General features: G+C 45.0%; 1 protein-coding gene and 1 long non-coding RNA gene across 6 annotated transcripts in view; one reads left to right on the forward strand and one right to left on the reverse strand.

Annotated features, from left to right (window-relative positions):
• ARHGEF9 (Cdc42 guanine nucleotide exchange factor 9) overlaps window positions 1-3556 on the forward strand; it is a 221944-nt gene extending 218388 nt beyond the window's left edge. The window contains exon 14 of the mRNA XM_040614135.1: window positions 2171-3556. Within this exon, the coding sequence (XP_040470069.1) occupies window positions 2171-2177 (7 nt within the window). The 3' untranslated portion in view covers window positions 2178-3556. The remainder of the gene's footprint in view (window positions 1-2170) is intronic.
• On the reverse strand, window positions 18-9912 carry LOC121097296. Of its 5 annotated transcripts, XR_005830901.1 has the most exons (3): window positions 6318-9912; window positions 5703-5815; window positions 76-4840 (listed from the first exon to the last, which is right to left on the reverse strand). It is a non-coding gene; the product is annotated as an uncharacterized LOC121097296 (long non-coding RNA). The 5 variants fall into 5 exon arrangements; XR_005830899.1 differs by lacking the exons at window positions 5703-5815; window positions 6318-9912 and adding an exon at window positions 5390-5696 and having other exon boundaries at window positions 18-4840; XR_005830902.1 differs by lacking the exons at window positions 5703-5815; window positions 6318-9912 and adding an exon at window positions 5390-5696 and having other exon boundaries at window positions 76-4843.
• Between the last annotated feature and the right edge of the window lie 10864 nt (window positions 9913-20776).

Consider the following 20776-nt stretch of genomic DNA (forward strand, 5'->3'; position numbering starts at 1 on the left):
GAAGCACCAATGATTTCTAACCATGTGACCTATTTTATTTTATTCCATTGGTTGGACATCTTTTTTTTTTCTTTCTTCATTTTCATTCAAGTCGTCATTGGCATCCCAGAATGCTTTCTCGCTTGTGTGAATTCGTCATTGAAGTTCCTCATGGACTACATTGGTGTATATTTTATTTGATTTTATTTATGGGGGGTTGGTTTGTTTTTTGGAGCGCTGGGAGAGCTCTGCTCCCTCTCCGTCCCTTCCTTGGCTGTCCCTGGAGTTACCATTTCAATGAAGAGCATCGACCCTGTCCCTGTTCCTGTCCTGCATTCTCTGGTCTGACTCGTGCCTGTCTGGATGTGCTCCCTTGTGCACCATGCTCTGCTGCGCAGTATTTCTCTGGCTTTAACTGTTTTGTTGTGGGCAGGTGAAAACGAGCAGAAGGGGTCTTGGCTATTTAGGAAGAGAGAGATGGGTTTTCCTCAGTTAATGTTTTTGCATTTTTTTTTAAGCACTGTCTTTTTCTCAGTTGAGTGTGGTTTGTCCACACTCAGAGTAAGACTGAGAAAAGAATATCGGGGGCTTTTATTTCTTTTGCATTTAGTTTTATTTCTGTGGGGTTATCTTTGGTTTATTTTCTTTTTAAGCTGAGACACGACTCTGAAAAGCCCACTCCTATCTTTGTTCTCCATGCAAAGATAAAAGCTTAAAAACTGATGGCTTCATGCCCTCCATTCCAGCTAGAGGAAAATTGGCTATTAGGCTCCAACAAATGGCCAGTTTTCTTTCTTCAGGAACTAAGGTCCCATCCTGTTGGCCACACTCACGCCTGCACAGTACTGTGTTAATGAACCACTAATTGCCATTTACAGGAGCAGTGATCCCAAATGTGAGGACCATGACTGCACTCACTGCCTGCTCTACCCTATTACGTATAAGATCCCTGGCTTCGCTTGGGCACCGACCTCCCAAGCAAAGCATGAGCTGCTGGTAGCGGCCTGATAGGGGCAGGATCATTGCCTAACTAACTGGAGGTATTTACCTGATAGTAAATGCACCCAAGCTGCAGAGGAGCTGCCAGCTGCCTTTCAGGAAAGATGTGGATGTGACCTGAGTAGTTTAGCCGTATGAGCATGATTACGTGACCTAATCTAAGTCAGTGATCAGTTTAATCTAAACGGCATCAGTGGTTCAGCAGAGGTGTACCAGCGTCAGCGGGCTCTGGAGTGATGAGCTAAACTCTCCAGGTCTCTTTCTCTCTCTTTTTCTCCCTCTGGAGATTCATAGCTCAGTTTTCAAAGACACTTCCTACAGTTTCAGCCTTAAGTACGTTTGTTTTAAAGTGCAAAAGCTTATGTTTAAGCTTGTAAAACAAATCATTGTGCACTAGGATGATATTTTTTTCCTAGGGCAAATGAGACTGTTTAACCAGATTTAGAAGATGAACTTAAAAACTTTGCAGAGCTATTCTGCAAGCTCCTTTGAAAATGTAGGATGATGTGATTGATCACGGTATTTATCATTTTCTTCTGAATCTGATACGCCACATCAGCACCCCAGGCCAGCTAGCGTGGAGATACATTTTTTTCCTCCCCTTAGAAACATAAGCAAATGGGAAGAGCAGAGAGTGTGATTTCATTATTTCCATGGAGCTTGTTTCATTTCAGGGCATATTACAAGGCAGCAGCTAAATTTTTTTATTTAAGTACAAAAATAATCTGTTCCACTTTTTAGTCACGTAGAAACTATCAGTAAACAGCAAAGCCAGGTTAGTCTTTTGGAGAGAAAGAGTGTGGCCCCTCTGTGACAGGCAGCAGCAAAACACCGGGAATCCCAAATAGGAAGCAACCTAGTTTTATATCAGAAATTATTGTTTTGCTCTTTCGTATCTTTGCATTTTTATGGTCAGATATTAATATTGAATATGTAGCAAATATTATTTTGTTTCTTTAACAGAATGGGTATTTAACGAAGTGAATGAGATGGGTTCTCAGAAGTTAACTGAAATGTTTTACTATTTCTGAATGGCTGGAGAGATGCAGAGAGAGAGAGAAAGAGAGAGAGATTACAAACTGTTGTCAGCATGATGAAAATTTCACTTATTCCTTTGCCTTTTTAATTGCTTAGGGGGGAAAAGTAACAAGCACATTAGTTAAGCCTGTTCATTTACTGTTTTGTGCCTCAGAGAGTGAGAATGAGACATCCATAATTTTTATGAGAAGATGCTTCCTAAATATTCAGCACTAGGAAAAAAGAAACACCACCGCCACACCATTATTTGCATCATAAATCAAGACTCGCTTGATCTGACAAGGCCACTTGTTGGACTCGCAGCTTCTTTCTTAAATGGAAAGTCAAAACAAACTAGCATTGCTCGTGCTTGCCGAAGCCAGCGGCAGGCAAAGCAGATGCAGGCGTTTGTTCCAGAGGGAAGAGGGGCTTGGCTCTCAGGCAATGGCATTCAAGAAAGCTCTTCCCTCCATAAATTGCCAAGGTGCTGCAAGAGATGGAGCATTGTCACAAAGAAGAACCAGCACTGGGTCCCACTTTTACTACCTACTGTGGCTTTCCCAATAGGGAGCAGGGTTGGGCTGCCTTGTGTCTGAAAGCGCTGGAAGCAGCGTAGATGCAATCCGATTGGGGTGATTTTGACTGAGCATCTGATACAGACTTTCATTTCAATGCCAGACAGGAGGAACCCACTTACCATTCCATATGCAGAAACAAGAGAGTTGTAAGAAACTTACATGTTTACGGTATTTCTCTGGCTGAATCTATATATATATATATAAAAAATAAAAATACCCTCTTTTCCTAGGTAAATGACATGCATTACCCCTTGACCTAGACACTAGAACAGAGGATCTAAATTCAAGACTTTCGCCTCCCCACCCTCTCCAAAACGATCAAACAAGAACCAACCTAGGTGCATCTAACAGTTGTAAATAGAAAATAATACATAGAGAAATATATTTGAAATTTGTTTCAGTTTCTGGATGGTCACTGGCCATTCACTGCAATGTTATTGATAGTACACTGTGGTGCTTTGGGTTTCTGGTTTTGTTCTCTTTATGCTCTGTCATCTTTTCATTGCAGCTACATTTCAGGGAACATGTATATTTAGTAGCTATTGTAAGTTCTGCATGGCATCACCAAGCTTATTTTTCCTTAAGAAGAAAAGAAGAGTCTGTAGGAGTTTAAAGGCACTATGACGACAGGGACTTGTAGCAGAGAATTTAAAAAAAAAAAAAAAAAAAAAAAAAAAAAGGTTTTTAAAATTCTAGTTTGAAGCCAAATACTGATATTTTAGTGCTTTTGGGGTTTTAACAGTAAGAGAAAAAAAAAAAAAAGAAAAAAAAGAAAAAAAAAAAAGGATTTTGGTAACCCAGCTGATCCGCACTTGCCAGTTTTATTATTTTGTTTATATTGGACTGTTTGACCCTGTCAAACAAGTGTCAAAGTTGTGTGTATAAAACGAAAAAAAAAAAAAAAGTGTTTAAAAAAAGTGTTGTAAAGACACTGAGCCTTATGAAAATATTTATGGAATTAAATAAAAAGAAGTGAAAAGGCATCTGAAGGCATTTTAAATCATTTTCCTCAGAGCGGTCTCACTTTTCCCAAAGGCCGAGCACAAATCGCTGGGGTGGGCCTCCAGCTTGTCAGCAAAGCAGACACCAAGACATTCATGTGTAACCAAAAAGTAGGTTTGTTCTGGAAATGTCCCACCTCCCCCTTGCTTTGTGTCCTCCATCTGAACTGAGTGAAGTGATTAATGAGTAGCTGGAGGTTCCACACTGACAAAACACCGCCTTGCAAGTGCTAGCAGGGGTTGCTCCAAATGGAGCTCGGATCGAGTCTTCTGCGAAACATGGTTTTAAAATGCTTTCTGTTACTGAACTTTGCTCAGCTCCAGCCCAGGCTTGAAGACAGCCGAATTCTCCAAACAGACATCCAATCACAAATACGTTGTGAGCAACCTAAGAAGCATTTCAGAGCATGTGGAAGTAGAGCAGGGGGTGGGTTTCTGAGGGGCGGGAGCCTGGCTGCACGCTGCTCCGCTGCAGAGGGCTGAGCCCGAGGAGATGCGCAGGTTCCTGCCCCGGTTTTCCCTTGGTGCAGAGGGAGCAAGTGCCCACAGGGAGAAGGAACGGGGTGCTTTACACCCTTGGAAGGCAAAGCGCTCTCTCCAGAAACCTGGTGGCATTTCACAGGTAAGACAGTTGAGTCGTGTATTTCTAGATAACCCACGGTTCTAACCATGAACACGGGGGTTACCGCACCATGGCGTCCAGACCTGGTAGTGGCTGGGAGCAATGCCTGTTGTCACATGGAGAAACACAGAGGCACACGTGCCAAGTTGCTATAAATAGTTGTGGCCCAAGAGCTACGTTTTCAGTAACGACACTGACTTCTGCTTTTTCCCCTCTCTCCTGTGCATCGTGAGCGATGGGCAGTTTGCCGGCACACAGACTGACCGCATCTTTAGCCCACACACGTTGGGAAGCCACTCAGACAAGGGAATACAAACATGCAAAAACCACGCAGCTCTGCTCTGGGAGAAAGAGAGGGAGGCAGGAGAGAGGCAAAGCTGTGAGCGCAAAGGCTTCTGTGGGGCCAGAGTTTGAGCAGGTTCAGGAGCAGGCTCACCCAGTCCTCAAACATCACGGCTTCACATTTGCCTACTGCTTCAGCAATACCCCAAACCAAGCTTTTTTCTCTTGCTTACATTATTGCTTGCGATGAAGAGGACGTTGGTGCCATGCTGGGGCTCAGCTGTCCAAGCGATCCCGTTTCTCTCGTAGTGCATGGCTGAAGTCGCTCGGGAGGACTGGCACAGCGCCGCTTCCAAAGCGTGCTGCTAGGGAGAGCAGACCCAAAATGCAGTTACATATAAAACCCCACCTTGAGGAACACCTCTCCTACCCACAGCGCTGCCTTTGCAGGCCAAAAAAAGTTGTTTGCCAGATTTTTGCGCTCCCCTCCAAGTTTGCAGATGTGAGCTGTGGGGAAGGAGGGGGTGGACAGCGTGTGTGCATTGCCCAAGATCTCTATGTAACGTACCAAAAAAGCCTTGACAAAGCGGGGATGGGGAAGAAACCCAACCACCCAGCATGTGTGCTCGGAGCAAAAGCACCACCAAAGCTTACTCAGAAGCCATAAATGACCGCCATGGCCCTGCAACACGCTCCCACCCCTGCTTGCTTTCCTGGCAGTAGTCAAGACAGCAGAGCACTCCATGGCCAGGAACGCCATTGCAGCCTGTAGCCGATAGTCTACTTACGTATTTCTTTTAATGACAGTATTTGTTTGGGTTTAGCTTTCTCCAGCCACCCAGCATTCAGCCAGCTACTATGAACTTTGGGTGCATAAACCAAAAACCAAAACCAAAACCAAAGAAACCCACTGAAAATTAATTTGCCTTGCGGTGTGCTAGGTTTGTTGGGCTGTATTTCCGGGTAACAGACCAAACTGACCCTCCAAGTTAGCAGTAGGGGGACAGACACCAGGACAGACGTGGCCAGCTGATGTCCGAGACCTCGATTCAGAAATTCACTTTAACACAGGCCTCAGTCCACCACCGCTTTGCACCAAAGCTTTTATTACATACAGGCCGAAGTACAGAATTCAGTCCTGAGTGAATGATGATCTGTAGGGTGTGACTTAAGATCTACATTGATTTTGCCTGTTTTGATGGTCTGTTGTGCTGCTTCTCCTACCTGCGCAGTTACCAAGCTGTGTGGCTGAGGGCACGTTGTGCAAAGTACGAGGGAACGCCGTGCAGAGCTGGCAGCCTCCACGGGCAGCGTCAGGCCCTGGCTCTGCTTGGGAACTGTAAGAGAATGAGTGAAGCTTTTAGGCCGGTATGTTTGTGCCATGACAGAAACATTGTATGAACGACTGTATGTCAAAGCCATCTCTGTTTTACCTGTGTGTATATATACCATGGTATTGCAGCCAGGCTTTTGCTTTTTAAGGACTTTGAATCATGACTGATGGTGCTGGGGTTACAGATCCTGACCTGCCCCAAACAACAAATTCTCACGTTATTCTGTAGCTAAGAAGCAGCACCAGGGTTTGCACAGGGTACAGTAGTGGATCAGCATACTCCAGAGCATGTAATGCACCATCTGTGCTGGGTTTAAGGAACAAACTGGGATTGCACATTGCTGGGCTAACTGGCATTTCCCAGAACCTTTCTAAGCACTGTCCACCGTGGGTTTTGCACTCCTTCACTGTAAAGGAGGGATACTAGCTATTTAACTGCAAATGTAATCTCCCCAGAACTGCAGGTACAAGTTGTAAAACTGTGTTCATTTGTCTAAATCTCTTACCTTTGCTATGGAAAAGACACATGGTATTTCTTAAATGCTTTTAATGTTCACATCCTTTTTTCTTCCAGCTCTCTCCAGGCAAAATACATCCTAGTGAAGATTTGCATCTTCTCATTCCTGAGTCACAGTAATTTGTTACCTCTTGCAGGTTTGACAGGGTCTCTGTGCTCAGGCTGGGCTGTGCAGCAGCAATGGAGCAGAAATGTTCCCCCATACCAAGAGGCCCCCCAGGGCCATTTTCCAAACCGCCCTCCAGCATCTTGCTGTCAACACACCAGCCACGTCTGGTGACATGCACATTGTCTGAGGGACACAGAGCACTTTCTTCTTCCTTTGGAACTGGTAACAGCAGAAACAAAAGATCTCCAGGACGGGAACGCTGTAGGGCCTTTTGTTTTTCATCTAGGAGAATATATAAAAAAGTTAAACCCTTGCAGAAAGAGTTGCCTCATAAAGAAAACATCAGTGCTTGAAAAAGTGCTCTGGTCTAGGGCACTTGTTGAGTGTGTGTCACTGCTGACTACCTCTGCGGCTCACAGCTGGTGGGAAGAGTTGGCAATCGTATTCTGAGCAGAGATGAGGGCTGTGCACACACAGGTCTTTGTACACGTGCGCTTTCTTGCCCTGTTGCTGTAAGAGCAAAGCCATGACGTACACAGCCTGTCTGGCTTATATACCCATCGTACAGATTGAGAGGACCACATACACATTTTTTGCTAGGATCTAGGTTGTTCAGAATAAAACAGGGCACTAAATTGGCTTATAAATCACTTCCAAGAATTCAGGCTCCAAGAGACTCAGTAGTATCATCCTGGCTGGTCCTGGAAGCTGGGGGAAGCTAACTTTAGAAGAGAAGTTTTATTCTCTTTTTTCTCCATCTGGAGAAGCCATAAGAGAATATACTGGTATATTTGCTTCTCTTTTTAGCTCACTTTTTACAAAAGCTGCAAAGCTTTTATTCATGAACTAAATACTTGGAGGGCATGTATGTGTGCATTCAAGTCTTTGCAAGTTCACAGGAAGTCAGAAAGCCGGTGGCCCTTGCCCACAGCACACTTTGCCCTGGGTGGTGATGCCAAACAAGTAGCAGACATCACCCCTGCCAGCAGAGCCAGGGCTCCTCTCACCTGTACAACAGCCACCCAGGAGTCTCCTCTGAATCAGTGGGACTTCTCCCTAGAACAGTGTAACTGAAGTTTAAAAAAAAAACCAAAAAACAAAAAACCCCAAACTGAAATCCCATTCCTGGCTGTTTTCTGAATTGGTAAAACTGGAACAACCAGTGACCCACCACAGGCTTATTACAGGTGTAATAGAAAGTAGTACTTGATCCAAGGGTTTAGTGAGTTGACTGATCCAGACTGGAAATGTTTGGAAATAGTTTAGCTCAGCCACTTCAGAGGAAGCACCTCTTCCTCCTAAAGACAGCAATTTTTAAGGCAGGCTTTATATAGGGTGGGTTGATACTATATCACATTCACACCAAAACACTGCAGAAGTGTGAAGAGAGCAGCAGGTTTGAACAAATGTGTCATTTACAGGAGTGGAAGTTGCTGCTGTTGTTATCCCAGAAAGTACTTTGTCACCAGCTGTTTCTTCATCCCAGGCAATAGCTGGCCTGTCTTGATGAATGGTCTGAGCAGAGCTTTGTGGAGCCATATTGCCCAGGTCATTTTAATATCAATTCGATGCCAATTGACCTGGACATTCGATATCTTTTCCACCACCAGTCACCCTGTGCAGCCCAGGCCGCAGGTGGTTTTTTGTTGAGTCAAAGGTATTTTAGTACACCTTAAAGTTGAACCGCTTTCCACATATTTGTGCTATCACACTAGTCTCTGTTTTCTGTTTGGAAGCTGGATAAATGCAAAGAAGCGCCATTTGCTGTATTTTAGCTCCCCAGCAGCCAGACCAGCGCTTTTCCTGTGCCAAAAATGAGCTCTGCTCCCCACCCAAACCTCGGCTGACATGAAAGCGTGCAGCTTCTGCAGAACCTCACAGGCCCAAATCCAGCCAAGGACAAGACAGGCAAATTGCACTCATAGTACAACTGTAAAAAAATCCTGTCACTTGCTGCCTTATCTGACCTAAAGCACATCATCTGTGTGTTGCAATTTATTTTTCAGTTTGGCTGAAGCCAAGCTCTGTTGTGTTGGTGTCTGTGGCCAGCTGCAAAGGGCCCTCACACTCCCCCGGGACACCCAAGTGACACAAAACCCTGTGGCTGTCACCAAGAGCCCTGCTCCCACAGGCAAAAGTATCCGTTACACTGGTGGGTGCCGTGTGTACGCACAAGGTGGGTCAGGACCAGAGAGGGTTATTCTCTCATCCTGTCAAGGGGGGCTGTATCCACGTTGCCACCTGCCTTAACAGAACCCTTATCCTACAGGCTGGGTTTTGAGGGAATATGTGATCAACTCACTGATTTCCTCAAAGTTTCACTCCCCCACAGATACGGGGCAGCAAGAGAGGAGTCCCTGGCCAGCCCTGCTGCTGCGGTGGTTTCACACTATACAAAGGAAATCCAGAGTCTTTGGACCAGGAAAAGAAAATAGCAGCAAATACAATAAATACTCATAGCTGTGGTGAGAGCTGAGACGGGTGACGTGGTCTCTGGTTCTGCTCCCAGGACGGTTTGTGCCCATTTTCTAAGGACTGTGAGTGTGCAGGCTCCCCACAAAGCCACCACATTTGGTCCTGCCGAATCGCTGCCTGAAGGCGTCTGTTTGCCGGTGACAGTAGAGGTGACTGCAAAGGTGATGCTAAAGGGGCTCTGACATGCCAGGTACGTATCCTGCCTGCAGCACCTGTCCCAGCCTGGATTCCGGCGGCAGTACGTGCAGCCTGCTTGTCAGGTGCGGGCAGGATTGCTGGGGGCAAAAGGAAACGGATGGAGAAAAGCAAGAAAATTTTGTCACAGAGAAGGGGCTGACTAACGGCATGTGGCCTGCCCGCTGCAGGCAGCACTGGCTGTGTGTGCTGCCGGCTGGCTGGGGAGGCGAGCACGCAGCCAAATTGCTCATGGATGTGTCATGCTGTTGTTATCGGTGTTGCTAGCGCAGTTACACTGGCCTTATTTTTACTGTCTGGATGTACCATTAAACAAGTTTGATTTTGTTGCACTACTTTCCTTGTGTATTAGGGTTATCGGAAAGACTTCAATTAGATCAGGTTCCAAGTAACCTGGTCTAGTTGAAGATGTCCCTGCTTATTCCAGGGGAGTTGGACTAGATGGCCTTTAAAAGTCTCTTCCAACCCAGACCATTCCATAATTCGATGAGTGGTTTCAGCCTTGTGCATAATTCAGTGCTACCCAGGGGCTCCATTAATGACATCTCTAGACAAGGAGAAACAATTTGTTTGTTGTGTGCAGAATATGATGTAGTTTTATGCTGGAGCGGGTGGTTACACTTACCTGGCAAAGGGAAACAGAGGGTTGGGGTTTCTCATCCACTTCTTGCACCGTGGGCACACTGACTGCTGATTTATCAACACGTGGGGAACCAGACTGCGTAATTTGAGGTAGCAGGGACTGTGTTCACGTTGTCTTCTCTGGGGGAGTGAAAAAGAAGTCAGAGCACATACCCAAGAGGCAGCACCCACCAAAGCCCACGTTCACTATTTGTATGTTCCTTCACACTACCCAACAGACCCATTTTGAGTTAGAGACTAGAAGCAGGGTCAGGAGCTAATGGGGTTGTGTCACAGTTAGGGAATAACAAATTCCCAAAAAGCCAGAGGTAACAACCCTGAGTGGCAGTGATGTGGAGACTGCTCAGCGCTGCTTTTTTCCCCTGACTTTTCATGAAAAGGCATGCTAGCAATACCCAGTCATGTAGAGGGTTAAAGGCCATACTTATCTTGCACCAGACGCAAACAAAAAGCTTTTGCTGGAAGAGAAAGACTGATATAAACTGCTGTAGAAATGCCAGTTTGAATCCCACCCCACACACCCTGCCGGGTATAATTCCTGTGCTATTCCCAGACTGGAGGATGAGAAATTCAGAGAGGGCAGCAGAGAAAAGGCATTACCTTCAGGCACAATTTATACCTACACCGAACTAGCGTGAGCTGTTTGTAGCAGCAGGATCTGTTCACTTGAATCTGTGAAAGTATACAGCCACTGCCAGGTGTGCAAAGAGTTTGAAGACCAACAGAAATATTGTGATGGGCTATCTTTGTGCCAATGGAAACAGATGGTTTAAATGAATAACCGTGTCTCTGCAGTGTTTCTATCCAAACATTGCAGCGGAGACCCTTCAAGTGAAACTAAGCATAAAAGAAAACAGCCAGCAAAGCCGACTGCAGCTACCGTCCCTGTCCGGTCTAGCAGAGCGCTCGGAGCAAACAGCAGGCAGATTGCAGGCTAAGTGGACTGTAAAAAGTCTTAGCAAACGAAGACAGTATTAATGACATAGTAACGCTTGTCTAAGTAAAATATATTGAATTTTTTTTTTTTAAAATTGTTCCTCTTGACTTGTGGCTCATATCAACTTAAAGCTGTTCTTGAAGAAGTGGGATTATTTGGCTCCCAAGAATAGAATTCAGTGCTAAAGCTACCGAATGATTAGACTAGAAAACTGGTGGGAGGAGGACGGCGTATTAGGGGACATCATTTCAAGCATGCCAGTGTAAGAAATTTCAGCAGTATTTGAAAAGAACAGAAAGGTCAAGGCCTTATAAAATGAACAAAACTGGTACTGATCAACAGGAATCTGGTGCAGAGATCACAGTGTCTGCTGCAGCAATCGCAGACAACAGGGACGCTGGGCAGCACAGGCAAAAGCCTCTTTGTGCCTAGTTAACACCTGCCTCTTACTGTCTCGCTGGACTTGGATGCTCCTAAGAGCCACTCGAAACTGCCACGCCGGGTGTCTGTAACACCATCGCCCTCTCTGAGGAAGCCATAAGCGTTTCTAGCCAGATGGTCCTGGAGAGACTGACACGCAGCTGGCCCCAAAGAGCAGCCCAAGCCTGGGGCAGCTGCCCAACACCATGTGTCCCCAGCCCGTCCCCGGTGCCCCCACGGCCAGCCCGTCCCTTGGCCAGCCAGCTCACTGCCTCCTGGACCAGAAGCCTGAGGAGAGGCCAGAAGCAATGTTCTCCACCTGCTTCCCTGTTTTACTTCCTTGTTCTATAGCCCATCCACCTGCTTCCCTCTTGGTGCGTCTGACCCAGCCAAGCCCCACGTAGCATCCCTTTTCCTGCAGCGGGCCGTAAGGGACCACTGGACTGGCCAACCTGCCACGTGTCCAGCCGGACTGAACCGAGCCCTGGCTGCTGCCCTGCCAACCCCAGCACCGGCATCTCTGCAGAGCCTTCAGCCAGGGCAGAAGCTTGGAGGGGTCCCTGCTCTCATTCTTCTGGGTAGTTTTAGATTTTAGGATTATGAATTGATGCATTTCTTCCCTTCTTTTCTTTCTTTTTCTTCTTTTCTTTTCCTCCATCTCTTTCTCCTTTTCCTTCCTCTCCTTCCTTTCCTCTTTGCTTTTTTTTTTTTTTTTTTTTTTAATTTCCTTCTGTATTTAATTCATTGCCTTCTCACTTCCCAGGCACATCTTGCTAGCACAGCTTGTTCAGAAAACACAGACTTCTGTCATTGCCCTGTTTGCCTGCTCTGACCAGTGCTGAAAGTTGTAAACCCTTGATCAGTGAGGCAATTCACAAGCTCCTCTGCTTTCTACTTGTGATTTTTAACATGTACTGCAATCTACAGGCAAAAATTCTTCTCTCTCATTATCTGCCAGCCTGATGACATTACAGAAACAAAGCTCAGTGTGTGCATTCATTTGTGACAAGGACGTTGCTGTAATGTTAGTGATTGGCCATTAGTTCTGCAATGTTGTAACGGCTGAAACAAAGCCATGAGTGAGTCATTTAAACAGCAGCATTTCTTCCAGCAACATTATTTCTTGTTATGGGTGTAATGGTGCCTAGAAGCCCAGCACAGATTGGGAAAGCAGTGCTTGGGTGCTGTGCACATGCACACACACACACCTCTTTCATCTTAGTGATGAGAAAAACAAGCACACCAAAAGGTGAGGGGTGTCCTGACACTGCCTGGAACCGGGGCGCACTTGCAGCTTGTTATTTCATGTCTTGGTTCCCCCCATACCTCTCCTCACCCTGCTGCCCAGGTGCTAGAGTACAAGCTGCTAAGGTTGCACCTGAAGCCTGGGTTAAGGACACCCCTAACCTTAGTTGTTTGGGTCCCATGGTTTGATTCAAATGCAACTGAGAGGACAGCAAATGGCATAATTAGAGCTCTTTTAAATTTAAAATGAGTCTGATGGAGCCTGGATCACAGCTAGATAGGACATCGTTGAGATGTCTTGGGAGAAGTGGCCAAGGCAGGAGCACAGCAGCCCTTTCTCAGCTTCTGTTGGTTTTACATTTTTTTCTCTGCATTTAATAATTTATCCCTGTGCTTTCATATTTCTCATTTTTGTGCTAGGAGCCAGTGCAGGTGCAAAGAGCACCATATCACCCTGGCCAGGCAGTGCCAGCCCTTCTCCATAGCCTCCTCATTTCACCTTTTCTCACTGGAGAAAGGAGTGAGATAAGGGGCCCTTTGGTCTGCAGGGCTCTTGGCTTTCAGTTGCACACTCCTTTCCAGCCCGCTCCCTGCTAGCTATCATCTGTATCCTGCATTAATCATTGTTCTCCGTTTACAACTGGACCATGGTGCCTCCTCACATCCAGTTATCAAGTGTTTGCCTGTGCATGTCCTTCCAGACCTGGGGCAGGTTTCCACAAACACTGACAAAGCTCCCTCCTTCACAAGTGTCCCTTACTGTGGTATATAGGCTGTTATCCTCTTAAGCATTTTCTTTCACTCTTTCTCTGCCTCTCACTGTAGCTGAGTTTCCATTAAGTAGTCCCAGGCAGGCACAGATGTGTTATGATCACTGTAAATTAGCAGCAAGCCAGGCATAAAGGTTAAAACTGCTATTGCTGGTGGTGGGAAAAGGCACCATTTCAAGGAGTGATGGACGTGGTAGTACCTGGTAGTACTGAGCTGCTGATGCACGTGGCACTTTGTGAAAGACATTTGTAGGCTCCTGATCATAGGAATAAAACGTGAACTCTGGTGCTGCAAGTGAACAGCACTGAGCAATCAGTTAGGAGCTACGACAACCAAAACAGCGGGGGGGGGGGGGGGGGGGGGGGGGGGGGGGGGGGGGGGGGGGGGGAGGTATCTCAAACTAGATCGCAAGCAGGAACTCCCTTAGGATAAGAGTTTTAATGGAAGGGATGGGACTGAGCAAACATCCTCTTATGAGCTGCTGAGAACCAGCTGGACACAAATCATAGTATCATTTAGGTTGGAAAAGACCTTTAAGACCAAATCTGTGGCCCTGGACCATTTCTCCTTGTTCCCTGAGTGTAGCAATGGTTTTCCTCCCACATTTCATCCATGCAAAGGTTTCTGTTAGCAATACTGCATAGCCAGCTCTAGGGTCCTATGGTCAGAGAGACACACTATGTATTAAACTGTACACCTTGCTGGCCATAACTGTGAGGGCACTTGCACTGCTCTCAGGAAAGGTGCTGGAGATTTATTCTCACCTGGCAAAGCCCCACTGAAGATGAACTGAACCAAACCTGGCAACAGCAGCAGCAACAGCCTTTTTCAAAACATACTGAAGTCTATGGGGAATTTTCCTCTGACTTAATCAGACAAGCATCAGGATCTAATCTTGGCACTTTTGTCCACATTGTATATAAACTCTGCTTTCAATTTTTTTGACTCTTCTGCACAAATCATCTCAGTACTAAGTCTCCTCTCAAATTTCACTGCAGATTTCCATCTTTCCTTTTGCCAGGCTCTCTTCAGTCTTGCTAGCCAAATCCCTCCCAGGTGCAAGTCTCTGCAAGCCCTGGTAAGCCACTCTGGGCATGAAGGGGGGCTGATCCACGCTTGCCTCTGGGCAGCCCAGCCTTCACTCAGAGCTGAGAAGTGGGGTCAAGCAAGGAGTAAGTGCATGGGGCTTCAGCAGTCTCCTGAGTGAGAAGCTGGGTCAGGGTTTCCTTGTTTTTTCTGGATGCAATGTACCCACATAGTCCCAGTTCCGTGAAGGTTATATACCAGCTACTCTCACTTCAGCCTCACTTCACTAGAGTCAGTCAGGGGTTTACTGTTGGCTTTCAGGATTTAAGCCTTTCTTGGGAAATAAAACTCCAGTCCAAGCACCACATCTATTTCAGTGCAGCTTTACTGGGAACCCACCCACCCACCCTACATTAAATGCTCCAGGAAGAATACCGTTGCTTAGGCAGCGGCATGGCTGGTATCTCAAGTATACTTTGTTGAGCTAAAAATAAGTTTCTTGAAGGAAAACAAAGTCTACGTCCAACAAAGACACAAGAAGGTTAATGGCAAAGAGACGAATCCACAATGAAACAGGAGAAAGCCCCCCTTTTCCCATACTGTACACTGAAATCACAGACGGGGTGAAGTTCTGCTACTGAGAAATGAAAAGTTTTTAGGAACTGAGTATATTATAAATAATATTCTCAGGAAGCCCTTGACTAGAGCAAAGCTCACATTAACAACACCAAATTAAAAAAAGGCTACATCATATGAGCCTTAGTCATGATTGTACTAAATTCTTATACAATTAAACCTTGTGCTCGGGGCTGTTCCTCTAGCCTGTACTTAAGCAAAGCTGTCCCACACTCACTCTGCAAGGCACATCTAAAATTAGGCACATTGGCCGGGTAAGAGTTGCACAATCTAGCCACAAATTAGCAGATCCAGTGGACGATGCCTGACATTGTCCAAAAGTCCTTAGTTCCCACTCAAAAATAAAGCTGGTCTGGAGACTAGAACTTGGCAGAAAAACAAGTGAAACCTCAAAATAGTACATGGCGGCATGCTCTCAGTACTGAAAGTGCTAGCTAAATGATTTAATTAGCTTCTGTTAATGAAAAGCAAATTTTTAACACTCTCTCCTCCAAATTTTAATCTTGCCAAATGCTAAGATAATGCATTTTCAGATGCCTGAACTCCTCCTAAACCCTAAACGGCTGGAAGCTTCATAGCAGCAATAATCACATGCTTCAATACTTCATAGTCCTTCCATCTTCATCAGAACAGGTTGCTCTCTGGCACCGCTGAGAGAAACACATATTGAAAAGCAACAGAAAGAAACAACCTTGGTCCATGGATCTTGGTTGCTGTTGCCATTTCCACTGTACTCGGTTAGAAAGACCCTTAATGCCCTGAATGCAGCCCCATTTCGGCCTCAGACTGCTTTTCAAAATCAAAAAGCTTAACATGGAGATAACCCAAACTGGCCAGGTAGTTGACAGCTGTCCAGCAAAAAACAGCTGGGGGGATGTGGGGAGGGGAGAACACCCATGAAAGGTAAAGTCAGATTTCATTTCAGTGGGGGCAACACTGTCAGTGCTGTGCCTGCTCATCCAGCCTTGTTTCCATCAGACGTAAGAGAGAACAAGCCCCTTCCCACCCAGCAACCCTTTCTTATTAAAGCCCACCTCCACTAATTGAAGCTCATTTTGTTTAAAATAAAATGGAAAAAAAAATCTTTGTTTTCTTTCAAATTGAGCAATCCACACTTCCACCATGCACGCACACACCCCTCTCTCTAGGAGCATCATTCTTGTCTTCTGAATGTGCTAACGCCTTCTAGAAAGAAAGCTGGGGGGAAAGGGCTCTCTCCCGAGAAAAATAGGATCTTTGGCTTAAGAATGTAATGCCAAACCATTACAATGGGTTAACCTTTGAAGACATTCCCTTTGTCTGCTGCATTGCTGATTTGATTTCTCAACTATACTTGTGTTCAAAAAAACACCTGGAAAATATTCTCAGGAGAAGCGTTGATGCCAAAAGAGGACCTGTATAGTAGCCAGAGCTTCTTGAAGTCAATACAAAAAATAAATACCACTGGAAGTGTTTTTGGAAGGAGACACACTTTGTGTGACAACAACTCCATTTAATTTCTAAGTCCCAATTCTCTCACTAGCATTCATCTATGACACTAGATTGATGAGGGGGGTTTTGACAAAAAAAAAAAAAAAATATCACTGAGTCACTGAGTTGGGCTGTTCCCCATCATTTTGTTCTGCTTGCCCCTTGGGTGTCCGTTATTAATGGAGAAAAAAAGATTGCCCTTTTCTTCTTCAGAGTGTACTGGACATGCAGAAGGTTTGTACTTTTGATGCATACCAAATTCAGCAGAACAGGAAATAATTTGATTTTTGCTTTCAGGCAACTTATGCTATATCAGTATTTTCATTTATTTGTGCAAGTGGCAGCTTTGTCTTCTGTGCTTAGGCTCTGTACTTGCAGTAAAAGCCAGAGAAGAGAGACTGCTTTAAGTGGTTGCACACAAACTTTGTGAAATCAATTAACACATTAATGAATTAAAAAGTGTTACTATTTCACATTTCTTCTCCTTGATAATGCCAAACAGTTGAACTGCAAGGCAAAGATTTTCATGGTTTGTTATTGCTGTGAGCTTTGTAAATTATTTTTCATATGTTGATGTCCCAGAAAATGGCCATCAAGCAGTGGTGAGGAGGGAAAATACAAAGTAGGGCTTATGATTCACCACATGTATGAGACACTTGGCAAAACCCAGGGAAAAGGGGTTCCAGATGGGAACTGATATACCACAGCCCTTCTGGGCCGTGTTACTACCCAAAACACAAGAACAAGGATGCTGCCGAAGAAAGCAGCTGAGAAGCAGGAGGGAAGATAGGAGGATTGACTTGAGGGGAGAGGCAAAATATCTCTCCAGTGTTCACCTAATATTAATGAATTCTACATTGAGTAAGTCAGAGGTGAAAAGGGAGACAGGAGCTAAGCACAGGGAGGGATAAGGAATGCCAAATCCAAACCCAGCTCTTCCACCTACTCTAATGACAAGGCTGCAAAATATCTGGTCGATCGTATTTCCCTTCACTTTCCATTTGACTCTACATCCTCCCTCCACATAATTCACTGCTAGGGGTGAGTGACAGTGCCATGAAACCAGACTCGAACAGGTTATTGCTTCATGTTTCTTGCAGACATGTGGGTTTGAGGTCTGTAAGGTTTGGGTTGGGGGTTTTTTGTTTTCTCATATTTATAATTTTAAGTAAATAAACAAAAACTATTTCAATGCTTAGAAGAGAGTTGTTTCCACCTAGATACCCTGATCAAACCTTTCTAGCAGAACACTACAAATGTTGTATTTCAGCTGGAAGTAAGATGCAGAGAATCCAGAGGGATTTCACCACATAATATTATTTTCACTTCAGTGGACATATACATCATATCTATCATACAGACAGAAATATCATTCTCTCTATGGCATTGAGTAAGATACTTTCAAGAGTCAACAGCCAAGCAGCTGCAGAGACCTCCAGAATAAGGACATAAACTCTCTGACAACAGTAATGATATCTTTGTCCAACCCAGAGTCAAGGATTAGAGTATACGCAGGCATAAAAGTGTATGAATTCCCTTCTCCATACAGGCATTACTCTTAGGTCCCCATTTTTGCTGAGTGCTGAACCCAGAGGGAGTCAGGAGCTGATACGGGAGAGGTAGGAGGTGTAGCAGAACAATGTGTGGGTGACTATGAGGAGGGGAAAAGGACAGTGAGAGTGGTGTTCAGTGGTCTTTCATTTCTTCATCTCTCATGAAGAGTCTTCTAGTTTCCATCACAGTGCTTTTAAATGGTTTGGAAGCTGGGACAGGGGAGAAGAGACTTCCAATAGCTACTTCCTAAAAGATGATGACTCAGAAGAACTGTCACTGGAGAACTTTGAAAAGTCTGCATGACATAGCATGCGTCACTCTAAACAACAAGAAGAAAAACAAATACCCCTACTTTATTGTAGCAGAGAGGTTAGTGAGCAAGCACACACCTGGTCTAAAAATGCTTCCTAAAGCAAAAGCTCTGCAAATGAGAGACACTCGCTACATGACAAGGAAGACAACTGCATTTGCCTTGCAGGTCCCCCAACTCTTACCAACCTTGTACTATTTTATGTTCTTCTTAGGAACTTAGATTGCAAAATGACATTTCAAAGGTTCATATATCAAGATATTAGCAACAAGAACTTCAGGATTTCATGCCAGAAAATACGATTAAAAGGTCACAATTTGCAACATATCCCATTATTTTGTGGTACTAAGCTCAGTGGCCAAGAATAAGCACTTTTTTCCTGTCCATGCTGTAGCTATTCCTACTTGCAGTAGTACAAAAGGCCAGAGCATTGGAAAGAAACTGCTTATGCAGTAAGCACTAGAGGTTAGATGTGGGTGGGAGGGACACATTGCCCTTTGCAGCACAGGAGGAGGACAGAAGCAGCGGAGAGGATATTAGCAAACAACATGTTTGCCTGGCTGGAATATTTAAGGGGTGCAAGCTGTTAATACTGACATGATGCAAAAGACAGAACATAGCTACAAAGATGGTTATCAAAGACAGAACATAGCTACAAAGATGGTTATCAGCAGCAAAATATAGCTATAATAAAATAACGATATCATACAGTCAGGTTGCAAAAGATAGGAAGGCTGTCATACAGATGGGAGGAACCTACTGACCACCTGTGGTCACAGCAGGACCACACCGAGTGCTCTGGACTCCTGCACCCAGTGTGCAGCAGCTTTTGAAGCTGCCTGGGTACCTCCAGGTAGCATCTAACATAACATAGCTCACCAATGCTCAGCTCCTTACAACTGCACGCCCCAGAAGATAATTATCCCCACCGCCAGCACTGTTTGACCCGCTTTGGGAAGCGCCAAGCCCTGTGCGTGGGGGCCGGTTAGCTGGTGCCACATGCAGCTTGGTTTTTTGAGTAACACTTCCCGCAAGGGGAAGGGGGAGGAGAGCTCCCCCCCAGCTATTTTGATCATAGCAGCAGATGGAGGAGACAGGTTGTACTTTCTCAGGAAACACGCTTTGGCAATGAGAGGAAGGGTGTGATCCTGACTTCCAAAGCAAGGAGCTGTTCCTGAACTGCGTAAACAAGGGTAAGGAGCAAGGCACCATCCTTTATTTTAGCAGAGAAACAAAATTAATCTTTTTTACCATTGGCCAGATCAACCTTACCAGGTGAGCTAACACCTAACTTTCTCTCTCTCTTGCGGAAGCTTGATATTCAAAGGTTTAGCACAGGTATCCTTTGTTACATGCAACAGAAAGTAAAAATAAAACTGTATACAGTATTTTGAAAGGATTGGTGATGAATAGCAGGGACTCAGCACCCCAACAACCAGGGAGCAAGAGTTACACACCAGGGAAGTGATTCCTGGGCTCCCAGAAAGACTAAGTTTGAAGCAGTATGCAAAAAGCTCCAGGTTTTTTTTACAGAAAGAATTGCAACAACCCCAGGAGGATTCCCATATACATATAATGCAATACATGTATATAATATTGGACTGATGGGAAAGGAAAGGAACCTAGACACTCCTTTGGTGGGAAGAACGAATCGCATGTGTGGAGATTTCCTCCTTTCTATTACCATCTTTGAAAACTAGCATAACAGTATGCTCATCTGCTCCACAATTAGCATTTTAGCTTACTGAGGAGACAAGAAGTATAAAAATGTGAGAAATAGTTCATTAAATTTAAATTTAATTCATTAAAAATGAGCTCTGAAGCAAAATTGTGTCAATTACCCCTAACTTCTTGTAGGCTAAATGCAGAGATAATTGGTGCTACAGCCAAACGGGCACAAGCCGTCGTGGAAATCTGTGATTAAAGGCCAGAAGGAAAACTGGGGTAGGAATGCCTTTGCACACACGCAGGCACAGCAGCAGCAGGACAGCAGCAATGCTCACTGCCTCTGCTCTGCAGCAAACACCTCTGGCAGTGTTTGGGGCCCTCCAGCCTTGGCAGCCAGCAGCAAACAAGTGGGAATATTTGCTTTGGCTGAGCAGACTGGCTGCAGCGTGCAGGTGGCCCCATGTTTGCTAAGATACCCCCAAGAAGGAAATCTCATTGTTTGTCTTTAAAATCATTTAATTATTCTTCAAAAGAGCAAATATCCAAGAGAGGAAGGTTCTGCTGGAAAGGGCCATGTATGTGACCACAAAGGGTCTATAGTGCATCCCATACAGCTAACTGAAGAGGATAAAAAGGTACATGGGACTCTCTGGAAGCAGGTTGCAAGGACAGCTGTGAGCTTTCTTTGTTTCTCTTTTTTTGCCTTACACCTGGTTTATATGCTAGAGGCGCAGAAGTGTCCTGTATCAGATGTTAGCCGTGTTTCCACACGGATGACGAGGGGACAAGGGCAGATCACAGGCCTGCTTGTACATACACAAATATTCTTGCTATGCCCATACAAAAGATGGTTTCCAAGGAAATGAAGGATAGGAAAGGCACGATGGCTTTTTTTTTTTTTTTTCAAAATAAACCCCAAAAGTAACCACCTAGAGAAGAAATTTAAGATCTGCTCCTAAGTCCTCAAAACAAAAGGAAGACTTTGGTCTT

Source organism: Falco naumanni, chromosome 14, assembly GCF_017639655.2.
Source record: "Falco naumanni isolate bFalNau1 chromosome 14, bFalNau1.pat, whole genome shotgun sequence".
Lineage (NCBI taxonomy): Eukaryota > Metazoa > Chordata > Aves > Falconiformes > Falconidae > Falco > Falco naumanni.